The 27,690-nt window shown below is 29.4% G+C and overlaps 4 protein-coding genes across 9 annotated transcripts; all 4 read right to left on the reverse strand.

The window, feature by feature from the left end:
- Positions 1–2,333: 2,333 nt before the first annotated feature.
- Positions 2,334–6,293, reverse strand: LOC145192095 (TNF receptor-associated factor 6-like). The gene is made up of 7 exons (XM_080069268.2): positions 5,896–6,293; positions 5,761–5,812; positions 4,010–4,114; positions 3,722–3,886; positions 3,468–3,542; positions 2,936–3,013; positions 2,334–2,669 (listed from the first exon to the last, which is right to left on the reverse strand). The coding sequence occupies exons 1-7, from the start codon at positions 6,180–6,182 to the stop codon at positions 2,412–2,414; spliced, it is 1,020 nt and encodes a 339-aa protein (XP_079925394.2). The 5' UTR covers positions 6,183–6,293; the 3' UTR covers positions 2,334–2,411.
- Positions 6,294–6,369: 76 nt separating this feature from the next.
- Positions 6,370–14,765, reverse strand: LOC145192093 (uncharacterized). 3 transcript variants are annotated; one of them, XM_090089572.1, is made up of 8 exons: positions 14,639–14,765; positions 14,443–14,529; positions 12,063–12,257; positions 10,893–11,969; positions 10,544–10,678; positions 9,236–9,313; positions 8,860–8,935; positions 6,370–7,056 (listed from the first exon to the last, which is right to left on the reverse strand). In XM_090089572.1, the coding sequence occupies exons 1-8, from the start codon at positions 14,721–14,723 to the stop codon at positions 6,837–6,839; spliced, it is 1,953 nt and encodes a 650-aa protein (XP_089945698.1). In that variant the 5' UTR covers positions 14,724–14,765; the 3' UTR covers positions 6,370–6,836. The 3 variants fall into 3 exon arrangements, 2 of the variants coding, with proteins under 2 accessions (XP_089945698.1, XP_089945704.1); XM_090089578.1 differs by having other exon boundaries at positions 10,893–11,932; positions 12,053–12,257; XR_016453102.1 differs by lacking the exons at positions 6,370–7,056; positions 8,860–8,935 and adding an exon at positions 9,681–9,759 and having other exon boundaries at positions 9,231–9,313.
- Positions 14,740–21,807, reverse strand: LOC145192094 (uncharacterized). Of its 4 annotated transcripts, XM_090089598.1 has the most exons (4): positions 18,921–19,125; positions 18,710–18,846; positions 15,739–16,797; positions 14,740–15,456 (listed from the first exon to the last, which is right to left on the reverse strand). In XM_090089598.1, the coding sequence occupies exons 3-4, from the start codon at positions 16,710–16,712 to the stop codon at positions 15,066–15,068; spliced, it is 1,365 nt and encodes a 454-aa protein (XP_089945724.1). In that variant the 5' UTR covers positions 16,713–16,797; positions 18,710–18,846; positions 18,921–19,125; the 3' UTR covers positions 14,740–15,065. The 4 variants fall into 4 exon arrangements, with proteins under 4 accessions (XP_089945724.1, XP_089945730.1, XP_089945738.1 ...); XM_090089604.1 differs by lacking the exons at positions 18,710–18,846; positions 18,921–19,125 and adding an exon at positions 21,102–21,807; XM_090089612.1 differs by lacking the exons at positions 18,710–18,846; positions 18,921–19,125 and adding an exon at positions 21,102–21,639 and having other exon boundaries at positions 15,869–16,797.
- Positions 21,808–25,429: 3,622 nt separating this feature from the next.
- On the reverse strand, positions 25,430–26,318 carry LOC149894687 (uncharacterized). The gene has a single exon (XM_090088097.1). It carries the CDS (start codon positions 26,316–26,318, stop codon positions 25,536–25,538), a length of 783 nt encoding a protein of 260 aa, XP_089944223.1. The 3' UTR covers positions 25,430–25,535.
- Between the last annotated feature and the right edge of the window lie 1,372 nt (positions 26,319–27,690).

The following is a 27,690-nucleotide window of genomic DNA, read 5'->3' on the forward strand; positions in this document are numbered from 1 at the left end:
TCCATAACGTTAATTGCATCAACAGGGACTTCCTAGATGTCATCATCTAGCTCCTCATTTGGAACTGATGATGAGCTTTTTGTATCTGAGTAGAATTTGAGCAGCATTTTTCTTTCAAACTGAGAGTAGTTGCGTTTTATGAAGAGCAGTTTTTCAGTCTTCAGAGGATGCAATTTCTTCCCTTTGTGGCTGTCAATGCTAAACAAGCGCTCTGAGGATGCTGAACTTGCAGGAATGCTCAGGGTAGCAAAGGCAACCTTGTAAAGAATTAGACATTCCCTTTTGTCACCCAGAACTGCATTGGCTTTCCCATCCATGCAGAAATTGCCTAAAGATCATTTTCATAGGCAAAAAGTTCTCCTTTCAATCCAATCGCGCTCTTCTTCTGCTTCTTTAGCTGAATACAGTTTAAAAAGAAGATTCCAAGTTGTGAGTGCAAAAGGTAGTAATCGACAGGGAATGGTTCAATCTCGGAGTCTTCTTCCCCACTTTTGCTGAACAAACTTGAAAATAACTCTTTGATGGCTTCTTCAGGAACCTTGGCCAAATTCTGGAAACTAAATATAGTTCCTTTGAACTTGAATTTCAAGAACTTGGCGCATTGGTCTGAAAAATAAAAAAGAGAATTAAAAAATCCTGACTTTTATGGGCGAATACTTTAACCAATTTTTACTGATTTTGTGTCCTAATATTTACAACTATTTGCATTTTTGGAATTATTCGCAACTATTCCCAATTACTCGCGTTTCTTTTAATTATTCGCAACTGATTGCGTTACTTCAGATCATTTGCAGCACTTATTTATATGCGGAACTTTAGATGAAATATTTGATAATTGGCACGTGTAACGGTGGATTGGGAACTTGCACAAAAGTAGACTACAACCAGTTATATTGCAATTTTTGACGAATAATGTTTTTAACCGATTTTTCACTCACATTTGTAACAAGTGTCCAAGTAGTTGGCAACCAGGTAGACAACTTGTCTGGATTTTTTCAACTTTAAGCGATGCTTGAAGGAAATTAGAACCCTGTGTAAAATTTACGGGCACTAAACAAAGAAATTAAATTAATTGGCAATATATTGCCTGGTTTTTCGGCTTTGTTGCCATGGAGAGGCAGGTCATCTGGATCTGAAGATAGTGTTGGATTTTCTTTTTCATGTTCACTTCCTTCTTCGTTTTCAGTATCAACATCACCTAGACCCTATGACTGAGCACTTGACTGGCTAGCAAACATTTTCAAAGTGTTTTGCTTTTTTACGCAAGCCCGATTTTAATTTCAAAATTTTAAAATTACAACCTTTCTAACATTTCAAGAAACGGAAAAGAAAACAATTCTAAAAGCAATCATGCTTTAACGATCACTTTTGCTGATTTTTGCTTACCTTGAATTTTTCGTAACAATTAATCAGAGTTAAGCATTTCAAATAAAGGATGAGGTACAGCAATCTTGTCAACCGGATTGCGTGAATGGCATGAGGAAATATACTAAACTTTGTTTAACTGCTAAGAGGCCAAGTCAAAATGTAATTATGTTTATTACGGTAATATTCCATTTTGGTTTATTTTTTAGAAATCAATTATTTTTGAACAAAATGGACCTTTCATTGAATAATTGACAGAACCGTTCGGGAATTACTTTTTTAAACGGGTAATCGGGTACAGATAGTATCCGAAAGATTGAGTCGGGTCGAGTATGAAAAATTTCAACTACCCAATTTTATCGGCGTTATCGGGCAATACCCGTTCGGTTAATCAGAGTCCGATAAAATTATTTTTAGCTTTTATTGGGTCGGGTCTCGTTCGGTTCCTATCGGGACACGGACATTCCCTAATCCAGACTACAGTGAAATGGCATTGGCATGCATCGGCTCATGTTCTTTTATTTAGAATATTGACGAGAATATTTAGGGGTTTTTGCCTACTGGGTTTTCCCCTTCAATATTTTCTTATGTTAAGAATTTCTTATGAACTATTAATAGATGAAGGCTCCTGGCGAAAATGAAGTGCTTAATTACCACCTCCCTCCTTTGGAAAAGTAATTTACATTAGATACAAGTTATTTCTTTGAAAAATAGAATGAAAATTTAACGTTATTTAGCAACCGCTACCAGTGGTAGGGTTATAATCAGGTTTCCTTCGTACTATGATTTACTGCTGTACCATTTTGTAAACCTCAGACCATGTAGAAAAAGATGGTATGCGCTGTTTTCCTTAGACAGTTTTCTTACTTCTTCGACAATTTCAGGAATAGTGACTGTAGCAAAGATGAATTGGCGAATATTTATCGCAGCAACAGTACAGTAATTCAAAATAAAAATTATTTTCTTTTAAGTTTAATTTAAGAGATAGAATTTATATAATAATAAAATAATAAAATTTTTAAAACCATGTTGTCTTTTAGAGTTCTTTAAGAGGGTTCAATTGATGCGTCGGAGGATAAGCTTACTGATCTTCTACGCGGAAGCACCCCAATCTCAAGGCCACGTATACGTTTTCTATACGAAGACATTTCTTTCTGAATAAGACGCATGTTATCTTCCAATTCACTAATCAAATTAGTTTGTGCACGAAGACTTCGTTTCATTTGCTCACTCGACTTAACAGAAAGTTCTAAATGTTTACAAACACTCTCTTCCATATGATTTTTTATAGACTTGCGTTCACCCTGAGAAATAAACCAAATACAAATACAGTAAATCAAATACGAAAAACGTTTTTTTAAGAAAACCTAAGGGCAAGAGAGTAAGTTAATGTGTCAATTTTAGACTTAATTTTGTGATTTGAACGTAGACCTGATATAAAAGTTTTCAGAATTTAATCGGCAAAGTAATAAGTAAATAAAAAAATAAATCCATTTGTTCAAAAATTAAAATCCCATACAAAAAAAAAAAGGAACAGTTAAAAAAAAAGTAAGTGAAAAAGTACGCTTACCAAAAAATCACAGCCAATTGAGTGGAAACTGCATTGAATTGTATGTAAAGGACATTCGTTTGCTAAATGATTGTCCATCTAAACATGTCATTGTAAAAATAAAACCCTTTTTACATAATTATGAATTCATAGTTAACTTTCTGTATGTAATGTATATATGCTATAGATTTTTGATCACAAATTTCAAACCCACAGTTTACCAATCTCAATATTAAATAACATTAAAAAGGGGAAAGAACTATAATCGCGAGAGAAGAGAACGAACGCGAAAATTACGACAGAAAAGTCGAATTTCATTCAACTTCGATTACTAATTCGAAAAAAGTTATTCACCAGGTTATTTAACCAATCGAAAGTTGCGACCAATGCATCTTAACGATTATTAAGTTTTTGACTGTTACCAGGATCATATATGATATCTTTTTGTATATTGATTGCCCTTTGTTGCTCCTATTGCTTATTTATTGAATTAACTAGTTTACAAGATGGGGGAAAAAGATGCGCTATTATATGTATTTTCAGTTTAATTTACCTCACATCTTGCAATTTTAGCATTACAATGCTCCACACAGTCAACTGGAACTCGTTCGCATGTTTTTAAATGATTCTAGAAAGACAAAAAAAAAAAAAAAAAAAAAAAAAAAAAAATTACCTTTATCTTAAACACTTCAGTGAGGAATGAAAAATTCATTTGCAAACATACAGTTTAGGACGCGGACTTCAAAAATCATAGTTACGATCATATCTTGATCATAGTTATGAAATTCTTTTTACAATATTTTATACCTTTGCATCTCGAACACGTACTCTTTCTTCACAGTAATCACATGGCGTAACTCGATAAGGACACCTTTCTTCGTGCAATCCCATATAACAGCGCAAAAAACGCTTGATACATCCTTCGTAAATGCAACTTATTTCCTCATATTCACAGTCGCGCTCTTTGTGTTTCTATATAACATGAAAAGTGTAAATACTATGAAAGCATTATCGAAGAATACACATTTTATAAACATTTTTATCAAAAAAAAATTGAAAGTATTTGTTAAAGATTTTTGAACAATCTAAAATAACCTTTAGATCTCTCAGTTCTCCAACCCAACTGCACTTCTTTTTTTTATTTGTACAAAAAACGCGCAAGTTCAAAACCATTCTGTGCACCATTTTATTTTCAAAAATCTAAAAAATATTTACAAATGTTTTATACTAAAAGTGAATATAATAAAAATTTGATTAATAACGCTTTCATTAAAGATGCTGCAAGAAACTAATTTAAAAAGAAAGAAATATATACTTTAACAATGTGTGCATGTGGCCATCTATATATACATCTATACATACATACATACATACATACATACATACATACATACATACATACATACATACATACATACAAACAAACATACACATACATATACAGTAGTGTGCAAATGTTTAGAGACACCAACTAAGTTGATTATAACATCCTGAGGAATGTTATACCAACTTTCTTTAATCAAAGCAAAGAAATGGTATTTGTTGGTTGGTTTTCTACCAACTAAATGGCGGTTGATGTACTCCCAAGGATGCTCAATAGGATTGAGATCTGGGCTCTGTGAGGGCCATGATTTAAAGAATGATTTTTTGTGATTTAAAATAACCCTTAACAGATTTTGTAAGTCATTTTATTCTTTGCATTATGGCAGCATAACATTCTTCATGATGTATAATTAAACTCTCTGGTTCATAACACCTTCTATGCAATTAATGGGACTCACATTGTCATTTTGAAGGAATGGGACCCACATTCTGTTTTTCCCATACCATAACATTTCCTCCACCATGTTTAACTGATATTTTGGATTGAGTCTGTCTCCTACTAGACGACTGACATTTCTAATTCTGTAACTACTGAATAGCATAAACTTTAATTCATCAGAGAAAAGGACTTTTCACCAGTCATTGTCCTACTAATATAATCTATTGCAAAGCTTATTCTGGGTTTCAAAATTCTTGCAGATATTAACAGGTTCTTAAATGGACAGTGGCCATACAAATTATTTTGACATAGTCAACATACAGCTGTATCGAAGCTACAGTTAATACCATGAAACTGATGCATATTTTTAAGTTAAGTTCAACAGCAGTCTTGTGAAGATCATTCTTGGAATACCTTACCAAAAAAATATCGACCTTTTCAGTTGTAACTTTAAATCTTCCGGTGCAAGGTTTGCTTTCAATAGTTTTATGCTGACAAAATCTCTTGTTGTGACTTATTCTTAGTTTTAAAACACCGTAAAGTTTAGAAATCTTTCAGCCTTTTTTTTTTCAGTTTTTAATTTCTGTTTCATTTGAAACTTCATTAGCCTTTCCCATTCTTTAATAATATCACAAAGTAATAGAATTATAAAAGTTCAGAAATATTTTGACGATTGGTTATACTTCACTGTTTTTAAAATATCTCAAAGTAACTGAATTAAAAAAATTTTTAAACTTTTGCATGAAAACTTTTTCAATAAAAAGTTAAATTTTAATCAACTGTTATAATTTATGTTTGTGGTTTGTGTTATTTAATAAATTAATGTAAAGAACATTTGGTAAAAATTTCAGCTGATTTAAAAGTGTGTGAAAAATTAAAGTTATGTTTTTAAAGACTTAAAAAAAAAGGTTTTTCTAAACTTTTGCACACTACTGTATGCACTTGCATATGTATACGCATATGCATATATATATGATATATATACATATATATACATATACATATACATATATATACATATACATATACATACATATACATATATATACATACATATATATATATATATATATAAACTGCTCACCCTTTCTTCTTTAATATCAACACGACATATGGGGCATCTAAATGCTGTATGACTGCAAAAAGCAAAAATGATTTCTTTATATGTAATAAAAATTTCGAAAATTAAAAATGTGTAAAAATAATTGATAGTGCTCACCTGCTTCTGGAATGGCTTTTCCATTTATTCAAACAACTGTGACACATGCAATGTCCACACTGCTCCAACTGAACAGGATTTCTCAGTACCAGACTACAAAGTGGGCATTCAAGTTCAGTTAATATAATGCCATCAACCTCAACATCATAACCTCCAACATTATTTTTACTAGATAACTCATTATCTGATGTTGGCCAAGAGTTCACACTATTTGCAGATTCAGAATCAGATACTTCATAATCGGAAAAATCAAAATCACTTTCTATCAAAACTCTTGGAATATCCATTGAGGATTCAATATTATTATACTTCAATCATTTTTTCATTTTTTATTGAGCAAAGTATTCTTCATTAAAACATTTTTTTCTAAGACAAGAAGTTAATCAAAAATTTGTTCTGAAAAGTTTTTACAAATAAAACACAAAAGAACTGCTTCCAAAATGGCTATCAAGAGTAAATTAAAAATCTGTATACTTTTATTTTAAAAAAGCATTTATATTTCTATTCTGTAATAAACAAAAAGCATATAAAAACACAACTGCAATTCAATATTTCAAAAAATCCTTTATTACTCAGCTGTGATTTGCACAATTCGTAGTTCAAGATTTGTTGGATTGCTACTTGATAAACAAAACTGTTGATAAACAAAATATTCTGTTGGATTGCTAATTGATAAACCAAATATTTTCACAAAAAAATCTTGACTAAGATATCTATAGAATTGTTTCATAACTGTTTTATTGCTGGCATATAGTGTAAGCTACATGGAGAAAAAAAAAGTTTTGCCCAGCTTTTCTAGACACAAATGCATGAAGGAACTTGTAATGCAAATAAGTCATATATCACAACCATTCAAAGTTAAGCAGCTCAGTCTTTTCAGGGTAAATAATTTGTACTTTTTTGTGGCATCCTTATTAAAATCATGATGAAGAACTCAATTTTCACATTTCACTGACATAATCTAAGCTATCAACTACCTTAGGTGAGCATCCAATAATGGTCTGCACGTGATGATGCAATTTATCTTGCAAATTCATCAAAAAAGACTTCTCTTCTCTCTTTTTATGTTGAAGGTTAATGACGAGTTTATGCAAGTAACGGCAACTCAGCACTAATGAATCAGCAAACAGACTAACGGCTTGATTATCGAACAAGTTATTTCTAAATTACAAGAACTACTTTCTAAATGTAATTTTGTAAAATCATTTATTTAATCATTCAATTTATTTATTTACTTGAATTTTTTAACATAAATTAAACAAAAAAAATAAATCAAAATTACTTACAAAAATCTAAGTAAAAGCAAAAGATTTTTTACAAATTTGCAATTTTAATATTGTTAAGTATAATGTATATAATAATATCAATTTTTATTATTTCTAAATAATAAAAATCTATTACATTAGTTTATCATACATTAGATTATCAAAAAACAAATTTTGTTTGAAATTTAAAATGATCTCAGCAAAAAAAAAAAAAAATTTTTATAAGCACTATTACAAGATATGTAAAGGTAGTTAAAAAATTAGCAATTTACTATCAACTTGATTGGTTGAACTCAGTATAAATCTGGAAAAACTAATCAATTCTTTTTTTCATTTATTGATTGAAATTAAAAAAAAGAAGCTAATTACCCATTTTGCTTCAAACCAAAATAATATTTGAATTGAATAGTGAGCTATATGATTTTGTAGGTACATTAAGCAAACTTTATCATAGCTAAACATTTTAAAATTATGTATTATTGTGGATTTCATTTTTGCATTTTCTCTCTAACAATTTTTAAAATTCTACTCTTTTTCCCCTTTTTAAAAGTTAATAAACTTATAGAATTGGATTTTAAAACAACTGATAAAAAAAAATCCACTTTGGATTACATATTTTCTATCTTATTATGTGCACTGTTTCTAAGTATAGACTGATTTAACTTCATGTAAATGCTAAAGGTTTGTCAAGAAAAAACTGATTATTAATCAAATTCATACTTTTTGTAATATTACTGTAAGTGGCAATAGAATGCAGCACAGATCAATTTATGCCAAACAAACAGAAAATTACAAATTAAGAATTATAAAATTTCTGTTTACCAATACCAATTTTTATTTTGAAAAATTTCTCTTGGATTTCCCAATATTGATTTATTCACTTTGGGGAACAGGTTGTAACAGCATGTCCTGTGATTTGTATTTATATTAAAGTTATGTTATTTATATTGCATATTTTGCTTTCAGTGAGTATAAAATGTAACACATATTACATAAAAGTGTATTACAAATGTAACAAACTAAAATTCATGTCAAAGATTGTGTAAATCATAAATAGCTATTTTATTTGCCAAAAAAATACCCCTTTAAATAAAAATGTGAAAAGAAATTCAGTATTAATAAGTAGGATAGAAGAGGAGAATGAATGTTGCTGAATTACCTGTTTATTGTTAATTTTGCTAAATAATTTTATATGAAAATGTATGCAGTATATGAATTAAATAGTAAATAAAATTATGTCAATGTTATGTAGTTTACAAATTAAAATATAGTCGAAAAATTGGTCTGTAAGCACTGTTTTATCTTCACCCTGCGATTTAAACAATTACTTCAAATTAACGAGAAAAAGTTTTCTTAAGTTAAGTTCAATAATTTGTGATCATAGAAATGATAAAATGAAAATAGGAAAAACATTTTTAAAAATTCCTGGCTAATTAGTCTTTTTTGTTGTTGATTGTCAACAAATGACATCAAATCAAAGAGGAGACACATTTGAGGAGTATGTGGATATTACATATCATTTGAAGCTAAATGGTAGGTAGAAAAATAAACTACTTGCCTAAATGACTAACATGATTTCAAAATCCTGATCTTTTGAAAAGTACACAAAAATATAACACAAGAGTAAGTAAAAATGAGAAAAATGCAAAATATAATAAAATACTTTAAAAAAATAAAAAGCACATTCAATAAAACTGACCTTAAATCTAGTTTTTGAATTTTAAGAAGACCATTTCTCATAATAATACTTGAAATTTCATTTAGACCCTCGTTTTCTACACAAAAGAATTCTTCAATATTAACTAAAAAACAGGTAAAAATCAAACAAACTGCAAAAACATTGTGTATTGTTTAGTTATGCAAAACTTACATTTTGCAAACAATACTTGATTTGTATACAAAAAGACTTGTATAAAAAAAAACTTGATTTGCATGCCTTACTTTAATCAATTATTATTTTATAGAAAATGCCAAACAACTTTTCTCCAAGGTAGCTCAATAGATAAGTTAAGATCTTTTTAAAAATTCACTACATAAGTTAACCGTATAATGATAAAAAGATATAATATAGTTACCCAAACCATTATCAGCCCAAATAAGAACAACAAGATTAGAAACAGATAATGCGGAGCATACCCCTTCACCAAGACTACCTGAAAATTAAGAAAAGCACGAAGAATTCACTCAAAAGTCGAATCATTTTAGTTGTTTTTTTTTTAATTTAAAAATTCATCAACACTTCACAATTTCCACTTTTTCATGACTTACAACTATAATATTAATTAATGATTAAGTAATAAATTTAGAGAGAAAAAAAAATTTTTATTCCTTTGATAAAATGACATGTTGAAAAAATATATGTATACATTAAAAAAAAAAAATTCAAAAGTTTTTAAACATTTTTTGTTTTATATTTACTTTATATTCTAATTTTAAATATTGAATAATTTTTCCTAATAATAAAAACTCAAGACAAGCTGTCATATTTGAAAACATGTTTAAAAATTTTCATGAACTTACTGATTAATGACATGAAAATGTGCATCAAAACAGAAATGAACTACAATCAAGCACATTGTAACACTATGATATGATTATACTAAAGGTAAGAATATAAAGGGCTCAGCAAAATAAGTTCACTTTGTTTCTTAAAAGATAGAGGGAACATCTTTAAAGAACCAAAGTTCTTTAACAATATTCTTTCTATTATTACCTTAAAAAATCAAAAACATTTTTTTCCCTTTACAACTCACCATGTCTTAGGGTTGAATGAAGATTTGTTGCTTTAGAACAAGTTCATTATTTATGATACTGATATCAGATCATGTTTTTTTGCTGGCATCAGCATTTTTGTCAATAATTATGGTTATTCTGAACATTTATGGAATAGAAATAAAAACATAATACTGTAAGAAAGTAACTTTAAATAAAAATTAAGAATTTTTAGGAAGAAATGAAAAAAAAAAAAAAAAACAAAAAAAAAAAAACACTAAATTTTGTTTTGGCAGGAATCATTTTTTCTTCAATCGAGTGTTAAAGCTCTTGTTCAATTACAGTTTTGGCAAAACATGATCAAAGATCACTGGATGAAAACATGATCAAAGATCACTGGATGGATTTTGAATGGTTCATCTTGTTTAGAATTATCACTTAAATACAGATTTTAGCTATGTTCACATAACAAAAGGAAAAAAAAAAATAGAAATATTAGTTTTTTGGTATTTAAAGGTAAATTCACATGAAATAACATTAAAAAGTCATTTAGCTCATAGTAAGTGTAAGATTAAAAACAAGTGAATAAATATTTGTTGGAAAAGTTGCAGTTATTACATGCTTACTGAAATTGATAAAAAGTGAAAGAATTAAAATTTTAAAAACTTTACCAGAATTAAAGCATCTTTCTATTGATAACTGAGTTAAGTTCTTGTTGTATAAAAATGAAGAAAAAGATGGAAAGATAGGAGAAGGTATCTTCCTGTAGTTTGCCACCATTTTAAATGTTTCCAAAAAAGGATGATCTAAAAAAATAGTAAAAGAAAAAAACCTGAATAAAAAGATCAGTGACTCACTAGAAGCCAAAGGAAATTTATTTACCACAAAAATACTAAAAATATTATTTTAAAAAAACTGTTTTAAAAAATGTAAGTATCTGCTACTGAGAGATTATTTTGAGTTTTTTTTTTTCTATAAAAACATGAAATAACCATATAAAAATAAGAAAATATTTCTTACCTATCAGTGCTTCATATATATCATTATCATACTGATAGTCACAAGATTGGTAGAGTTTTAATTCTTTCAGCAAAATGTTTCCAACTAGAAATGGGGCTATATTAAAATCTGTTCCCAAGTATGTTGCTAATGAGGTAATACCAGTAAAGTGACAACTTTCATTATTGTGATTTTTTTCATTTAGACAGACAGGTGTCTTTAAGATATTTGCTAACACAGGTAACGGTATTTGACCATGGTACACAAATTTTGTTATATGAAATTCTTTTCTTTGATGAACTAAACATCTTGAATAAAGCATATCTAAGATATTTGAATCAGGAAAAACATCAAATGGGCTGATTTCTAACAGTTTCAAACTGGATTTTGAAAGTCTATTTTCTTGAAAAAAACTGAAAATGTTTTCTTCCATACTGATAGTATTAATATGCAAACTTTCTAGGTTTGTCCACATTGGTAAGTATGCTACAAGAACATTCGAAAATCCTTTATCATTTGTTATAATTTCAAGCTCAGTGATTTTAGTATCAACAGGTTTACTTTTTAAAAGGCTTTCAACTGCAACATCAAATAAATCATCATTACAGTTAAGAGTTGTTTCATCCTCGTTACAAATTAATTCTTTATCATAATCATCCACAGAAAAACTATTAGCCAATGTCAAACCATCACAAATTGAACTGTAAATTTTTTGAACACCACTTGAATCAAAATTTTTCAAATTAGAATTGTATGATAACTTTATGGATTGCAAGTTATATTTTCTTGCTTGAGTTATGATTGAACATAAACTGTTTAGTTTCATATAGGGTCCATGTATCAAATTGATATAAATCCTAAAAATCTTATTTATAATAACTTGAAAAACATCCATGCACTCAAAAATTATAGTTGCTGTAGAAGCTGTTATATGCAATAGATTCACATGACTTGATAAACAGATTAGAAAGGATTTGAGATCCCAAATTTTGGAAAATTTTTCAGACAAACCTTTATCTTTGCATTTGTTGGAAGTTCTTAACCAACAACAATTTGGATAGCTTAAAAAATGTAAAAGTGCAGTCTCGTGACATTGCTCTAAAGCAACAAAAAAGATAAAAACGCAGAATAATAATAAGCTAGAGTGAAAAAATATATAAAATGAATAAAAATTAATTTACAGGTTTTTACCAACAGGTTTTCTAAGTTGAAGACTTTCAATAATATCCTTCATAAGACAATTATAGAAAATCTCTTGCTCAGTAAATTGTTTATTTGAACCATAAGTTTGCCATTTGATTGATTCTTCTAGATACTTCCGAATATCTAAACGGCAACAAATAGGGAGTTGCCATTGGGTTAACCACTTTTCTTTTAAACAGGAACCTAAATTAGAACAATTTAAAGGGAGCATGCTGCAAAAGGTTTTCTTATGAAATCTATTCTAATGAAAATCCATTAAAAAGCATTTCTGGGAAGGCATATACTATTGATCTGCTTAGAGAATTGGGTTCAGTATAGAGAAGTAACTCATTGCTAAAAGAAATATATAAACCATTTGATTTCTGAGGCAAGTGAAGCAAGTGATAGGAGCTCTATTTATTAGTTTAAACATTAGATCTTATAAGAAATTGGGGTGAAGGGGAATCCCCTTTTAAGTTTTATCTATTTTGAAGAATATTTGGAAGAAGAGAATGAGGATTCAAGTATCTTTAAGACTAACTTGTGAGATAAATCAATGTATATAAACTAAAAAAAGCTTGTGGGAAAACTCATTCTGGAACCTCAGAACTCTTCACTCTTAGAAGATATAACATCTAGCTACAAATTTTTAAAACATGAATGTTCATTTTGTGAGAATGAGGCACCTATGTTGTCAGAAGCTGAACCTAACACAATCAATTCTCTGCTGTATTTACAAATTTATATGGTAGGTATAACCTTACCAAGGCCAAAAAAGCCATCTGTATTATGCTATGTGGAAATATCTTTTAAAATAAATATCAATAGGTCATATATTCTTTTTGGCCTTAACTACGGAACAAAGCAAGTTTTGGATTCAGTATATCAGTGCTTCAAGCAGTTTTAGAAAAGCTAGAGAAAAATCAGAAAATATTACCCAAAATAATTGGAAAAACTGAAAAAATGTCCTTTTTTGAAAATATATATAGAACATTTTCTGAGATTTTTTAAAAATAAAATTTTAAAAGTAAACTTTCTAAAGCCTTAACTTAAAAAAACTTTCTTAAAAAATTTTCATCTTAAAAAACTTCCATCATTTTGAGTAGAGGAAAATTTCCTCTTTCAGACTTATTGTGTCAAAAAATCTGCGTACAAAAGTTTTTTTTTTAGTTCAGATTCTAGTTCAGATTTTAGTTCAGATGAATTGTACATAAAATATAAGAAATAGAGAAGCATATCAATTTCTAGGTCTCTTTCAAGATTTTTTATTTTTAACAATTTTTTTAAGTATTTCTAATTAAATGGGGTAGTTCTGAAACTATTATTAGTTTTCTCTACTTTCACTTCCTATACCTATACTTATGATTTAAGTACCTGCATAGTTAATTAATACTCTTTTAATTAGCCTTTTCATCTACAAATCTCAAATTAAAATCTCAAATTTCTAAAATAACATTTTTCTGTCTCAGATTGATTTCTGGTATTGCATATTATTTAACTTTTTGGAATACTGAAAATCCAAAAACAATCAAAAATTTTGTCACATTTTTTAATATTATGTTGAACAAAAGCAGATAGCACATAAAATTCCAAAAGAACGGTTCCAAATTTGCTATGCTGCGATGATGGAGATTATATTGTAGCTGATTATAAAAGATAAAATAAAAAAAGAAAAAAAGAAGCTATCTTCAAAGCACTTCTGAGGTCCCAAATATAATAATTTTTTATACACATTTATTTGGAGAGATTTGTAAGAATAAAATGTTTGATCGATTTTTCTCTTAACCTACATAAAAAAACAAACAAACAAACAAACAAAAAAACAACCAACATCTAGAGCTCAACATAAAATTTGCAAATTAAATTCAGAACTTAGATAATTTCTAAAAATATCAAACATAGGCAAAAATAAAAGGTCACTTTCACTCAGCACCAAAAAATACATAAGAAAACAACAACTTCAGATAAACAGAAGATGCAATACATAAGGCTATTTGAAAAAATTCCAATACTCAAGTTAAAAACCGTTAGTACAGTTAAACTTTTTTTTAAGAAGTTTGTTATCTCCTACTCTATTTTAACTCTCTTTCATTTTAAAACTCTTCTAAAAGCTTCTTCTTTGCTACCATTGAATAACTTCATTTAAACTTTAACCATGTCAACTAATTTGTACCATTTCAAATTACTATCATTTTATTCAACTAACATCATTTCAATTGAATACAATTGCTAATTGCTAACTAATTGAATTAATTTATTACCACTGATTTAATTTATTAATAATGAGCTATATTAAAATAAAAAATTGCATATGGTAAAATTTATGTGAACAGAGTACCACTAATTCAAACAAACTTTAAAAATCTACTTTGAAAAACCTAATGCTAACCTTGAAATGCCCCATTTTTTTCCAATAAGTACAGTCCATAAGGAGACAAATGATAGGCTAGTCTCTGAATAAGTATAGCTGGCATATCTAAGTAATAAATAGCTAATTTAGTAAATTGTCATTAGGAAAAACTAAAGCAGTTATCCTTTCTGATCAGAGAAAATGATGCTAACAGGAAAATATAAATTTCAAGTACCTTTAATAACATTTATGTAGCAATGGACAAACTCATTCTTGGAAATAAAATGAAGACATAACATTTCCAAGGTGTCAAGATGCATTTTATAAAATATACCCTGAGTTTTAAAATATATTCTTTTTGTAATAAATATACATATGCCTGGTTGGCTTTTTTTTTTTTGCAAAAAAGTTCTCCTTTTAAAAGCTGATAAAAAAATTTTAATGCTTGAACAAAAATAATAACAAAAAAAAAATTTAAAACTTACCAAAAAAAACAGTAAAATATTCAAGAAATAAACTTAATGTTAAATGTTTTCTCATACAAAAAACTTCAACCTTTTAATTCATAAATTCATATTTACAAAATATTACTTCAAAAGTCAAATGAATAGATAAACAAAATACAGAATTTTTTTTTTTATAATTCAAATCCTTCCTAAATTCTAAAGTTCTTCTGACCATACTTCATCAAATTGAAAAGTTTCTTTCATCTTCTTCTCAATATACGGATAAATTTTCTGCATAACATTAAATGGATCACTATTCACATTTGCAGTTCCAAATAGATCAAATGAAGAAATATCAGACCTTATGTTATCAGCAGGACCTCGAGAAATAATTCGCATCATCATTGGCAACTCTTCTTCAGACATTGAGTTCAGTTTTGGAAATACATATCCACTACTAAGAGCATACTCATTTAGTACATTTATGTATGCTTGATAGGTGTAATATGAGAGGCGAAAAAAATCAAGGCATGGCTGCTTTGAAATTACCAAGATTTCATACTCTTTTTGTGGTGTCAAATACATCAGTAGTGTTGCTTTACCAAATCTATATAAAAAACAAATATTTAATATAAGTTAAATGTAGTAACTATTAAATACATAATAATAAAAAAATACTAATATAACATTAAAGATAATACTTATAATACTACTAATAATAATGACAATAATGATATTAATCATGATAATAATAACAACAATATAAATAATGATAATAGTAATGATGATGATGATGATGATGATGATGATGATGATGATGATGATGATGATGATGATGATGATGATGATGATGATGATGATAACAATAATAATGAAAATGATTTCTTACTTGAAAACTAACCCCAATGTATCGTGAATATCAATCAATTGCTGAAAGTAGCTGCTACCTTTATTTTGATTAGAGTAATGAAGAGCAGTGTGATAAAGATTATTCCATTTAGAGTAATATGAATAATCACCTAGTGTGAGGTGGAGATGCGGATGCACTTGACTGGCGCTGGCTTTTGGCAAAATATCCCAATAAATTATTCGATACTCATGACTTGGTATCAAGGAATGAGTCTTTTGAAACCACTTTAGTGCCAAATTTATTCCACTCAAGAACTGAATTTCAGAAATGTTTTTATAATCATGATTAAACAATAACAACATACCATGAAACATTTCAATTTTGAATGCATTAGAGACAACAACTGCATGCTTTGATTTCATATACCCAAATGAATCACTAGCAGTATATTTTTCATAGGAGCAAAAATCGCATTCTTTTTTTGAAGAATCAAGCAATTTTTGTAAATATATAAAAGTACTATTAGAGGAAACACCAGGTCTGTTAGAACGAACTGGATTAAAAACAACACTTTCATGAGAATACAAGTTATCAACAAAGACCAATGACTGATTTTCTGTAGATTTGATAAGATTTTTGTCACCATTTAGCCACTTTTCTAGTCTCTCTCTAAATGTATTGCTAACATAAATTTGAGTGTATTTAATGCGAATATTGTATATAGAATGAAATAAGTCATAACTCTGTCGACATTTTTTATTTTTACTTAACATTGCATTATTTAAATATATTCCAAGACTCTCAACAGAATCTATGTACTTTCCCTTGAAACATAACTTTCTCAAATCTGAAAAATCCATGCTTGTATCATTTTGGGTTTCATAAAATGATTTTAAAGAGATTAAAATAGAATTCCTGTAATAACAAACTATAACCACAAAAACTGTAAGCATAAGCCAAATGATTGGATGAATTTTTCTTGATAATAATCTATTAGCAAGCATTCTCTTCATATTTTTACAAAAGCTTTTTCTCTGTCATTATGTACCCAGCATAAATTACAAATATCCAACCAATCAAAACAACTGAGTACAGCACCTGAAACAAAGTATTAATAGCATTTTGAAAACAAAATATTTTATTAAAAATAAAGCTCAACAAAAAACATAAATTTTTTCTTCAAAAATGACCTAAGATCAGTTTTAGGGATAACTGAACAAGACAAATCAGATGGCGATGCTATTTTGAAATTCAAGCCTTCTTTTTTGCCTTCTGAACTTGTGCAACAATTCTTAGTTATTTAACTCCTTCATGCTGGGAAGGACTATATAATTCTGTGTGGAAATATTTGCACCTTAATGAGCATTTTTTAATCAGAACCTCAGGTGTGCAGTAATTGTGCAATGCATTACACTCTATCAAAATTGATTAACTGATATTATGAATTAGTAACTTCTGATAGGGCATAAAAAAGTGTTTGCATTTAATATCAAATTTTTTGCAGTGATTTACATATCTAGGCAAGAAATAGTTAAAGTAGATTCAGATAGCTATGCTAAACTTGTTTTAGTTTTGTATATAGTTAATTTTTAGCATTGGTAAACTTTGTTTTAATTAATATACAAGGTTAAGATCATTATATTTCAACCAATAGCCTATGGAAAACCATCTCTAATTTTCATGATTTTTACATATCCTTATCTACATTATGAAAATAGGTTAAATTTGCAATTTCAGAGTTCCAAGTGCAGCAGTTTAGAAATTAGAGCCTTAAAAACACTCTCAGGTGGCAACCCTCAGTTTCTTGAATGGTAAAAATAGACAAGTTTAAAGTCTTATAACTTTTTTTATAACTTTCAACAAATGACTAATTTTTTCTACAACTACTTTCTGGATATTTCTGTCTTAAAAATAATGACTTTTATTAGCTTTATTAGCTTGTATTAGAAAAAAATTATAACCTCAAATTTGGGAAAATTCTGAAAAATGCTAAAAAGTAGCAAAATGAAGTTAACTGTAGTATTTTTTTTATTCATTAACAAGTCCTTACATATTAGCTTTCTGATTAGCTACTATCGTCTGCAACAAATGGGCAAAACATAAAAAGCTTGTTACATTTTAGAAATCAAGTGTATCTAAAAATATAGTTCACACGAGTAAAAAGTCCCATTTTCAACCATTTTGGAACAGCTCAAAAATTTTTCTAACACTTTGTATTGATCTAATATTAACAGCAAATAAGGCCAGTAGGCCTAACTATATAAAAATGTAAACATAATAAACTTGTCATGTTCACAACAAAAATGGGAGCATTTTTTCATAACTATATAGAGCCCTGCACTATTGTTCAAATGTGATACTCAAAAACGATTTTAGTTAATCTTGAAATAGCAATTTAATCATTATTTCTTATAGATTTTTTTATAGTTGATTGAATTACTAATAATTCAATGCAAAAGTAGGACATTAGAGTCATGCATTACAAGCAATATAAAGTAGAACAAGACTAATCAAGCAATTGCAATATTGATTTGATGTTTTGTTTAAATCATTTTTTTTTTTTTACAAAACATGAGTTTCAATTTTGTTAGTCTAACTATTTATTTAAAAATACAATGATTTTATATAATATACCTTTTTGCAAATGTATATATATGTGTATGTTTGTAACTCAAAATAACTTATCTTGATATTTTTCTGTTCAATAAACTTTGTTGTTGCAGTTTGGTTCAGTTTTTTTTTTTCATTATATTATTTGAATCAAATTCTAACCTTCTATATTATTTTAACTTTATAAAAAATTATATAGAAGAAGTTTCAATAATAATTAATCTCAAGTAAATTTCTTAGAACTTTGTCATGAGTACTCATTCTATTGGTATTGAACTTAAGTTAGATTGTTATAGAAATACATACTGCAGCCAGTTTGAAATTTTGGAAATAATTAATAAAGATAAATACCTAAAGAACTGAAATAAAAAATATTCATCTGCATACAACTTGTACTCACCATAGGTTATAATTTATTAATTACTGTTCAACATACCATAAGTCATTCTGTGACCCTCTCTTAATTTATTCTATGATTGTTAAATAAAAGCTAATGACTGTCACTGGAGCATAATCAACTGAACTCTACTTTAGTTCCTGGGGAAAAAAACATGCAAGAAAAATCAAAAGTGTTGAAGAAATTGAACAGAGACTTGACCCAGATTACATACCACCTGATACAATAAATCCCTTTCTTATTAAATTTGGTGTTTCTCCTGTTAAAAGATCATCCAGCATGAGTATGCTACAAATAGACAATAAAATAAAAAGAAAGTTAAATTGCTAAAAGAATCAAATGCATCTGAAAAAGCAGAGCCAAAAATTATTATGTTTAAAAGTTCCTCTTTAGATTTTACTGTGGAACAGCTTAAACAAAAGTTTCATGAGATCAATATTTCACAAACAATAAAATTGCACACTTTAGTTCCAGTCCATCAAACTATTCAGGAAACAATAAATTGAATTTAAAACAACACAATATATGAAGCAAGCTTGAGCTTTGAAGAACATCAAAGGAATCCTTGGTGAAAGATTAACAGAGCTAAAAGAATCCTAAAAAATTGACTACTGAGATTGTAAATCAAATTGTCAACTTTTATGAGGATGATAATAACAGCAGGTTATTGCCAGGAGTAAAGGATTATATTATAATAAAGATAGTTGATGGTAGACAGTACATTCAGAAGCAAGTTATATTATGCAATATATCAGAACTTTACCAGAAATAGTTAGAAGAATCAAAATTCATTGGTATGGTTACTGACATCATTTGTTATTTTAAGGCTAACTTTCAATATTGTTGCTTTATATTAGGAAGAATTCTAATTAATGTAGTCATAGAATCCAAATTTAAATACTAATATAGTCATTGAAAAAGGTAAAGGCATTTGTATGTTGCATTATTTGGAGTGAGTGTTAGCTCTGAGAAAAAAAATTTCTTTCATTTATGAAAATGGAAATTAAGGAAGAGTCAAAAATTTATCCAATACTTCCAACTGCTCCTCAGTTGATGATGATTGATGATCCTTATGCTGCTAGTTCTGGATATAGATTACAAAAGATAAATGAAATTCAGTATTTATCAAAGCAATCCATTAGAGAAGAGCTGGGTAAAAAATACCATAGAATCTCAAATAGAATTAGCAATATGACACTTAGTGCTATATCTATTAGGTATTGCTGGTGGTGGACTATTATCCACTATTGTTGCAGCACCTGCAGTAGCAGCTACTGAAGCTAAAGCTTTTGGATTAGGATTTCTAAGTATTATAGGTGAATTAGTTAACAAAATGTGTAATTCTGTTGCAAATACTGCTAGATCACTCAATGTAATTATGCTATTATAAAAATAATTCTAAATATGTTGGTTAATTTCTAAACTGCTACAGTTGGAGCTCTGAAAGTATAAATTTAACCTATTTACATAACGTAGATAATATGTAAAAATCAGGAATATCAGAGATGGCGCCCCACAAAGTTTTCTTGAAATTGCTTGAAATAAAATGATCTGACCCACAAATCAAAGTATTTGAAATCTGTTTAATGACCCTTTTTTATAAATTTTTAGTTCAAAATCTATGGGAAGTTGTGGTAAAAAAAAAGTAGACAAAATTAGCATGTTAAGCGTATTCATAAAACATAATCTAAACTACCCTTAATAACAGAAATTGCTTTAAACATTATTTGCTTTTTGATCTTCAATTAAAACTGTAAAAGTGAAAGATAAATATTACACTTGAATGTTAAAGGATGTTACCAAGTCTCACTTATAAGAACTTGGTCAAGATAAGTTAAAAACTGAAAAATGGTGCTTTGATATGCCTGTAATGGAAAACAACACAAAAACACATTACTCAAAAAATTTACAACTGTTTAGAAAACAGGAGCTTCTAAAAAATGTAAAATACACTTTAAATTTTTGAAATCTTATTAAATGCAAAAGTTGAACACAGATTTTTATAAGATTATTCTCACGTATGGTATTAAAATTACTTATTGAGATGTGTTTGACACCTGTCTTAAGAATTTTTAAAGTGTGTCTGACACGATTCTTAGATATTGATAACCTTATGGTGTTTTTCTATTGGTTAGACTGAATCCTACCTTACCTACTAGCTTGTAAACTTAGTTGATCCACTTTCTATTCTTCATTTTATCTTTAAAAATGCATAATTGTGTTTATACTCATAAGCAATTTTTTAAGAGAACAAACGTAATATTACTGATATCCTAAATTTAAAAATGTCTTAACTTTTACTCTAAAGTAACAGTTAGAAGGATTGATGCGACATTTATTCATAAGATATCTATTATAAGGGGAAAAAAAGAAATACAAAAGCTGTTCAACTTACAATATTTATTAGAGCAACCACTTGGAATTTGCTCATTTGCTCACTTGGTACATTTGTTACAATAACTTATACCTATATAATGCATTTATAACTCTAATGTATAAAAAAAAGACAAAATATTTTAATACAAAGTTAAATAGATACAATAAAACACACACACACACACACACACACACACACACACACACACACACACACACACACACACACACACACACACACACACACGTGTTGCAAAGAAAGATAGGACTCTCAGTGTCATTTATTGCCGTCTTTCTTTAACATTAAACCTTGTTTAGATCTTCATTTACTGCGTATTTTTCAAAGGCGCGAATTTTCATTAGTACCTGTAAATTAGGACGAATAGCAAGCTTAACAATTACCTCAAGTGCCACGTTCCGGATATTTGTGTCGAATTAAAATAGAATGGAACTGGCAGAAATAGATTTTTTCAGAAAAAACTTTTTTTTAAATCTGTACCTACAAATTCTAGCGATACGATTTTAATATTAACCTCTTGGCTAGTGCCCAAACATTCGTAGGAAACAAATTTTTATTTTTAAATTGTTAAATGAAATTCAGGTTTTTCACGCAAAGAATCAACTTAAATAATGTTGGTTGTGATAATAGAATTCCTTTTGATTCGTGAGGAGGCAAAACATTTAACTTCGAAACGAGTTTAACATATTTTAAGAAATTTTAATTTATTACGTTGATAGAGTAATAGAACATGAACCTAGAAATAGTTACAAATTTTGAGCATAATTATTAATAATTATGCATAATTATACAGAAAAAGTTTCTTTTATTTAGAGTTTATAAAAACAGGTTGCTACATTATATTTCATAATTTTTTCTTACAAAAAAAATACCTTTTTTAATTTTTCATAGAAAATACATTTCATGAATTTTTATTAACTTTTGTTGTAAACAAGGTAAATACATATGTAGGCTTTCTTATGGCCCACATATCCGGCTTCTGTTGATTAGGGTATTTAAGCAATAATAAAAGCTTATCAGATGGTGAACTTTATTCATAAATTACGCTCTAATTTCACAGGCATACAAAATCCTAGAATAAACAAACATATGAATGGAAATAAGAAACTATATTGATAATATGGGAAGGCGTACAGAAATTTAATTAAAAAGCAGATAACTTTATAAACATCCTCTTTTTAAATTCTTGACTTCCATGTAATAATCTATTGAAATTATTATTTTTTTAAATTTATTCCGTAATAATTTCCTAAAAAATACGCTTCTATTTAAATTAATTAAGCTATATTGGTTTTATGTCACTATCAAGTCATCATGAGCGAAATTAAAATATGAGATAAGTTTAGTAGCTGAAAAACATTTTAGCGCTATAACCATTTTCATTTTACAGTATAAATCAAGCCATATGTGATGTAGTGTCGCATTTTTGTGATTTTTTTCTTTCATTTCCTTTTTTTGAACTCTCATCATGTTGATAGTCTATCCATTAGCCAATGTTGATGCCAAGTTTTAACGTTCTTTATGCTGTTGCATTGTTGAAATTGCTAATTTCACTAACTTTTCGATAATGACAAAATAAAGATTTTCATGCAATTTATTAGATAAACATAAAAAACAAATTAATATGCAATATTGAGCATTTATACTAAAATGTAGCATCATTTGATGGGTCTAAAGTTTCCTTAGAAAGATATCGCGATTTGGAAATAGTTTGAAATAGATAACAAGCACCATCTTAGCAAGACGTTTTACTTATAATTTTAATAGGATTGATGCATAGACTTTTAAAATTCATGGTGTCATTAAAGCTAACTATTAGCTGCTTTTCAAAACCTGCCTTTTCTAATTAATTAACCCTGTAATAGCAAGATGAGCTCATATAGCACCATTCATATGTATCAATAGGTAACATAGTGGCAATTTACTGCGTGCAACAAGCATACGAGATACTGCAATGGTTTTTTGAGTTTTTTTTATGAATTTCACGACTCTAATTTATCCGCCATTGACGTTTTTACCGTCTTAACTAATAACAAGGAATGTATCAAATGACTCATATTTTTCCTTCAAAAAGTTCAATAGACTTTATATTTTCAGAAGTCCCTGATGGAGGCGTTACATTACCTAGATAATTTGAGCCTAGTTCTTCTACCAATGACGTATGTTCTTCTGGCTTCCTTCTGTACCATCTGCTTCCTTTCTGTGCATTATTGGTAGTAAGGTATTTACTTTCGTCAAAGAATGATGGCAGCATAATATTTTTTTTGGCTGTTAAAATAGTTCTTTCTCTTTTTCGTGTTCATCTAATTTACCTTTATCAATAAAGTTCACCTTGTTTTTTTCTGGTGATATAAACCCGAAATCCTCCGTGAGTGCTAAAGCTAATGCAGCAGTTGCTTTATCGGAGATTTCATGGCGATCACAATCCATCGCTAAAGATAGGTCTAGCTTTAGTCTCATTGTTTTTTAACTGGAAAATGGTGGCGGCTGGAATGGTGGCGGCTGGAACATAATACTACTATGAAATGCCGATTCCAGCTCATTGCTACTTTTTTTTTGCATAATAATGTCGATTTTCCGGCAGATTGATATTTTTTTATAATGTGTTCACATTATGAAAAAGGTGTTTGTCTTATTGTTTGTGCATGTAGTTGTTTTGGTTCTTCTTCAAGTATGGAAAAAGGTGTTTATAATTTTCTCTTCGCGTTTCTCTAATTCTTTGTGCCTGTTCTTTTTTTGTTGTTCTTCTTCAAATGCATTTTTTAAAATGGGTAAGGTATTTAATTTTTTGCGATTATCATTGTGGAATTGTGTAGCAATTCTGTGTAATTCCGGGTCAAAAGTGGGATTAATTATTTGCTGTAGTTCACTGTAACAAAATTCCTCATATTCATCTTGTTCTGTAATACTCATTGACATTTTTTTATAACAAGAAAAAAAGTTTTTTTCTTTGTATAATTTACAAAATTAAATTTAAAAAAGGAATGCTTGAGAAAGGTGAGTTTGGTCCGAGCAATAATCCGGCTCCAACAGATTGATAACCTTTTCCATTTTTAACAAAGAGTCCTTCACCAATAGTAGGTTTTACCCAAGGTCTTAAAAAGATTCCTGATCCTGCAGCAGTCATTTTCATTCCATTTCCATTCTTTTTCAAGTAAACGATTCCTCTTCCAGCAATTTTATCAACCATAGCAGAACCAGCAGAAGAACCTACACCTGCTAACAATCCAGTAGCTAGAGCTGGAACTACTTTTGTGGCAAGAGTGCTGCCTATCATACCCAATAACGGTAAAAGAGCTCCGATAAATCCACCTTCAATGGTTGAGTTGTGTGATAATTGTTTTTTACTCAGCTTGAGTGTGACTCCTTTACCAGTTTCATACGCTTTTTTAATTTTGTTCAATTGCACATTAGTGATAGCGAGAACATGTTCACCTTCTAGATCTGAATGAGATAGTCTTATATTGACATCAGTCTTTTCTTGGATCGCTTTTTTTATTTTGTCAGATTGACTTTGTGAAATGTTTATTTTTACTTTTTGGTAGCTCATTTTTTAAATAAAAAAAAAAAAATTATCGCTGAACTGCGCTGCTCGTAAAAAGGTCTTGGAGCACAGAGGTTATTCTTTCTCTAATGTGAAATCTAAGGATAATGTCTTCACCTCTAAAGTCGATCAAGTTACCGTTTTGATCTACAATTCTTGTTTCCATTCTTGAAATTCTACCCACCATGATAGGTAAGTATATCAAGTGGAAAGGCTTTTCGCTAATTTTGTAGCCTGGAGGAGAGTCAGGATGAAAAGAGTAAATGTCAGATGTTCTTTTTCCGTTATCATAAGATGATCCAATAACATCGTTTGTGATTCTGATGATGGTTACATCGTCTATTCTCGAAAGTGATTCAGACTCGTAATAGTCAATTCAACTTGTGACTTTATTTGGATCTGTCGGATCTTCCTTTTTCTCTATATAGGTATATTCTGCTTTATTAAATCCAAGAACAGTGGATAAACTGTTATTCACGTTAAAATCCACCCAATATTTTGTTGTAGTTCCAGGTTTTCCAAATTTCAGAGTAGATCTTAAAGTGGTTAGGTTTGCACCGATAACAACACCATCCGCTCTATACAAGTTTCCAACTTGTTTTTTCATTTCATTCTGAAGATAATCATTAATCTCGCTAATTTCATACGCTCCTTCTTCGATGTAAATGGTGTAGCTGTTTGAACCGGCGTTGGGGCTGTATCTGAAAACATTATTTGTCGAATTGATGTTGGTGTAACTGTGAACAGTGTCAAAACCAACAAGAGCCATTTCATACTTTTTATTAGGCTCGAATTCAATGGGGTTGTCAAACTCGGTTTGGATGACGCTGTTTCTTACGGTTGGAGTTTCTTTTTTTGCTTTTGCAAGGAGATAAAATCCGCTCATCTTTTTATATAGAGTTGGGAAAATAAAAATTGTCAAATCCGCTTCGATATTTTCCACAATCCTTTTTTGAGGATAAATCAATGACTGCAAATCCGTGAGGTTGAGACCAGCAATATTTACAAAACTTTTTAAACTCTTCTATTTTCATATCGCTTGAAACATGATCTTGGTAAATGTGGTTAATGTTTTTCGAGTCTTGTGGAAACAGGCAAATGAAATTAGCGTTTTCTCGGATGGTTTGTCTAGGCAGCATAAAATAATTTTGAGCGAGGTAAAAGCAGTCGACGTTAGAATGTCTTCCTCGGATATAGTATTTTTCGCACTTGTTTTGTTTAGTCAATTGCAAATCGTCAAAGATCATTAAATTGTTTTTGGATGAATCAAGATCTTCTGGTTCTGGCACATCGTCTGCTGTTTCAAAAAATTGACATTCCATATCCTCTGTGTTATTCCATTTTTTTGAAATTTCATCAATAACACATTCAGGACTTACGTTTAATTGCTCTATTTTGCTTTGAATGTTAAACAAATCAAGAATAACCTCTTTCGGTAATTTCTTCTCGAATGAGTTTTTTAATATTTTATATTCTGGCTGAAAAAGAGATTTTCCAAACACTTGTAAATGATTATAGTCTAGCCATCCAGGTCTTAAAAGTAAATTGAGCAGCAGCGTCGTTTTACCACAACCTGATTTTCCAATAATGATCCCGCGTATACTTCTAGGCAAAAGTTTGTTGTTTTTCCTTTTGCTTTTATTTACATTCCATGACAAATCAATCACTTCCATTTTTTATTATGTTGAATATAAAAAATGTACTGCGTCAAATGCAAAAGAATAACAGAAACGGTCAACTTGCAACATGCTATAAGCAAAAGCAATAGAAATATGCTTAAAGGAACTTGCGTCATCTGTGGAATAACCAAAAACAAATTTATTTCTGCGCATGCGCTTAGCGGAGGAGACTTGGTGGAATCGATCAACAAACTCTCAAACAAAATAAAGCTTCCATGGGCAAAGTTTCCGGGAGAAATGCACGTTCCAGGTATGAACTTTGCGGGGCCTGGAACCAATTTAGATAAAAGACTCACTTCCACAAACATGTATCAAGATTGGAGCAAACCGGTGGATAGAGTAGACAATGCTGCATATCACCACGATTTAGCTTACAAGTATTTTAACGACAAGCAAAACAGAAATTTAGCAGATCGAATGATGCTTGAAGAAATGAACTCTATACAAAATCCCACTCAGAGAGAAATAAACGAACGAGAAATCATCGAACCCATCATCAAAGCCAAAGCCAAATTCGGATTAGGTGTTAAAAAAATCACAGATTTTTCCACGGATTCGCAATCGAATATAAAAAAAAACCACCGGAGAACCTGAAATGGACTGATCAACTTGCAAACGAGCTTCATAAACCAGTAATACATCATTTCAGAAGAAGAAAAGTGTTTGTGAATGACATTGATGAAATATGGGCTGTAGATTTGGTTGACATGCAGTCGTTTTCAAAATTCAACAACGGAATTAAATACTTGCTCATGGTTATTGATGTGTTTTCAAAGTATAGATGGACTGTTCCGTTAAAGAGTAAAACTGGAGTTGATGTAGCTAGCGCTCTAAGCAAAATATTTGAGGAGAGAAAGTGCGTCAAAATGTGGGTGGATAAAGGTAAAGAGTTTTATAACAAGCATGTAAAAGCTCTAGGTGTTCAATTATACTCCACTGAAAATGAAGAAAAAAGTTCCGTTGTTGAACGATGGAATAGAACAATGAAAGAGAAAATGTTTAAATACTTTTCAGCTAACAACACCAATAAATACATTGACGTTTTAGACAAAATGGTTGATAACTACAACCACACCAAACACTCTTCCATTAAAATGACTCCAGTTGAAGCTAGCGATGAAAAGAATAAAAGCAGGGTATGGATAACCCTAAATGGAAAGGTGAGAACAGAAAGACAAGAACCTAAATTTTCCATTGGAGATAAAGTGAGGATCACTAAAAAGAAATCACATTTTGAAAAGGGGTATACACCGAGATGGACAGAGGAGGTTTTTACTATATCAAAAATTCAGTACACAGACCCGCCTACGTATAAAATATCAGACCATCACAGCGAAGAAATACAAGGTACATTTTATGAACAAGA

The sequence above is a fragment of the Hydra viridissima genome, unplaced genomic scaffold (genome assembly GCF_058129835.1).
Source record: "Hydra viridissima isolate aposymbiotic clone 2 unplaced genomic scaffold, HvirCarnegie_v1 scaffold_1, whole genome shotgun sequence".
NCBI lineage: Eukaryota > Metazoa > Cnidaria > Hydrozoa > Anthoathecata > Hydridae > Hydra > Hydra viridissima.

Bases quoted from the DNA above. Each gene is read 5' to 3' on its own strand.
- LOC145192095 (XM_080069268.2), bottom strand. From the start codon at position 6,182: ATGGATATTCCAAGAGTTTTGATAGAAAGTGATTTTGATTTTTCCGAT. The intron at 4,115-5,760 runs GTGAGCAGTTTA...AATATTTTTTAG, and splicing joins TTGATATTAAAGAAGAAAGG to ATTTTTGAAAATAAAATGGT. The intron at 3,014-3,467 runs GTAAATTAAACT...TGACATGTTTAG, and splicing joins CTAAAATTGCAAGATGTGAG to ATGGACAATCATTTAGCAAA.
- LOC145192093 (XM_090089572.1), bottom strand. From the start codon at position 14,723: ATGCATCTTGACACCTTGGAAATGTTATGTCTTCATTTTATTTCCAAG. The intron at 14,530-14,638 runs GTACTTGAAATT...TTTATTACTTAG, and splicing joins CTACATAAATGTTATTAAAG to ATATGCCAGCTATACTTATT. The intron at 11,970-12,062 runs GTAAAAACCTGT...TTGTTGCTTTAG, and splicing joins TCAACTTAGAAAACCTGTTG to AGCAATGTCACGAGACTGCA.
- LOC145192094 (XM_090089604.1), bottom strand. From the start codon at position 16,712: ATGAAGAGAATGCTTGCTAATAGATTATTATCAAGAAAAATTCATCCA. The intron at 15,457-15,738 runs GTAAGAAATCAT...TTTTTTATATAG, and splicing joins ACATTGGGGTTAGTTTTCAA to ATTTGGTAAAGCAACACTAC.
- LOC149894687 (XM_090088097.1), bottom strand. From the start codon at position 26,318: ATGGAAGTGATTGATTTGTCATGGAATGTAAATAAAAGCAAAAGGAAA.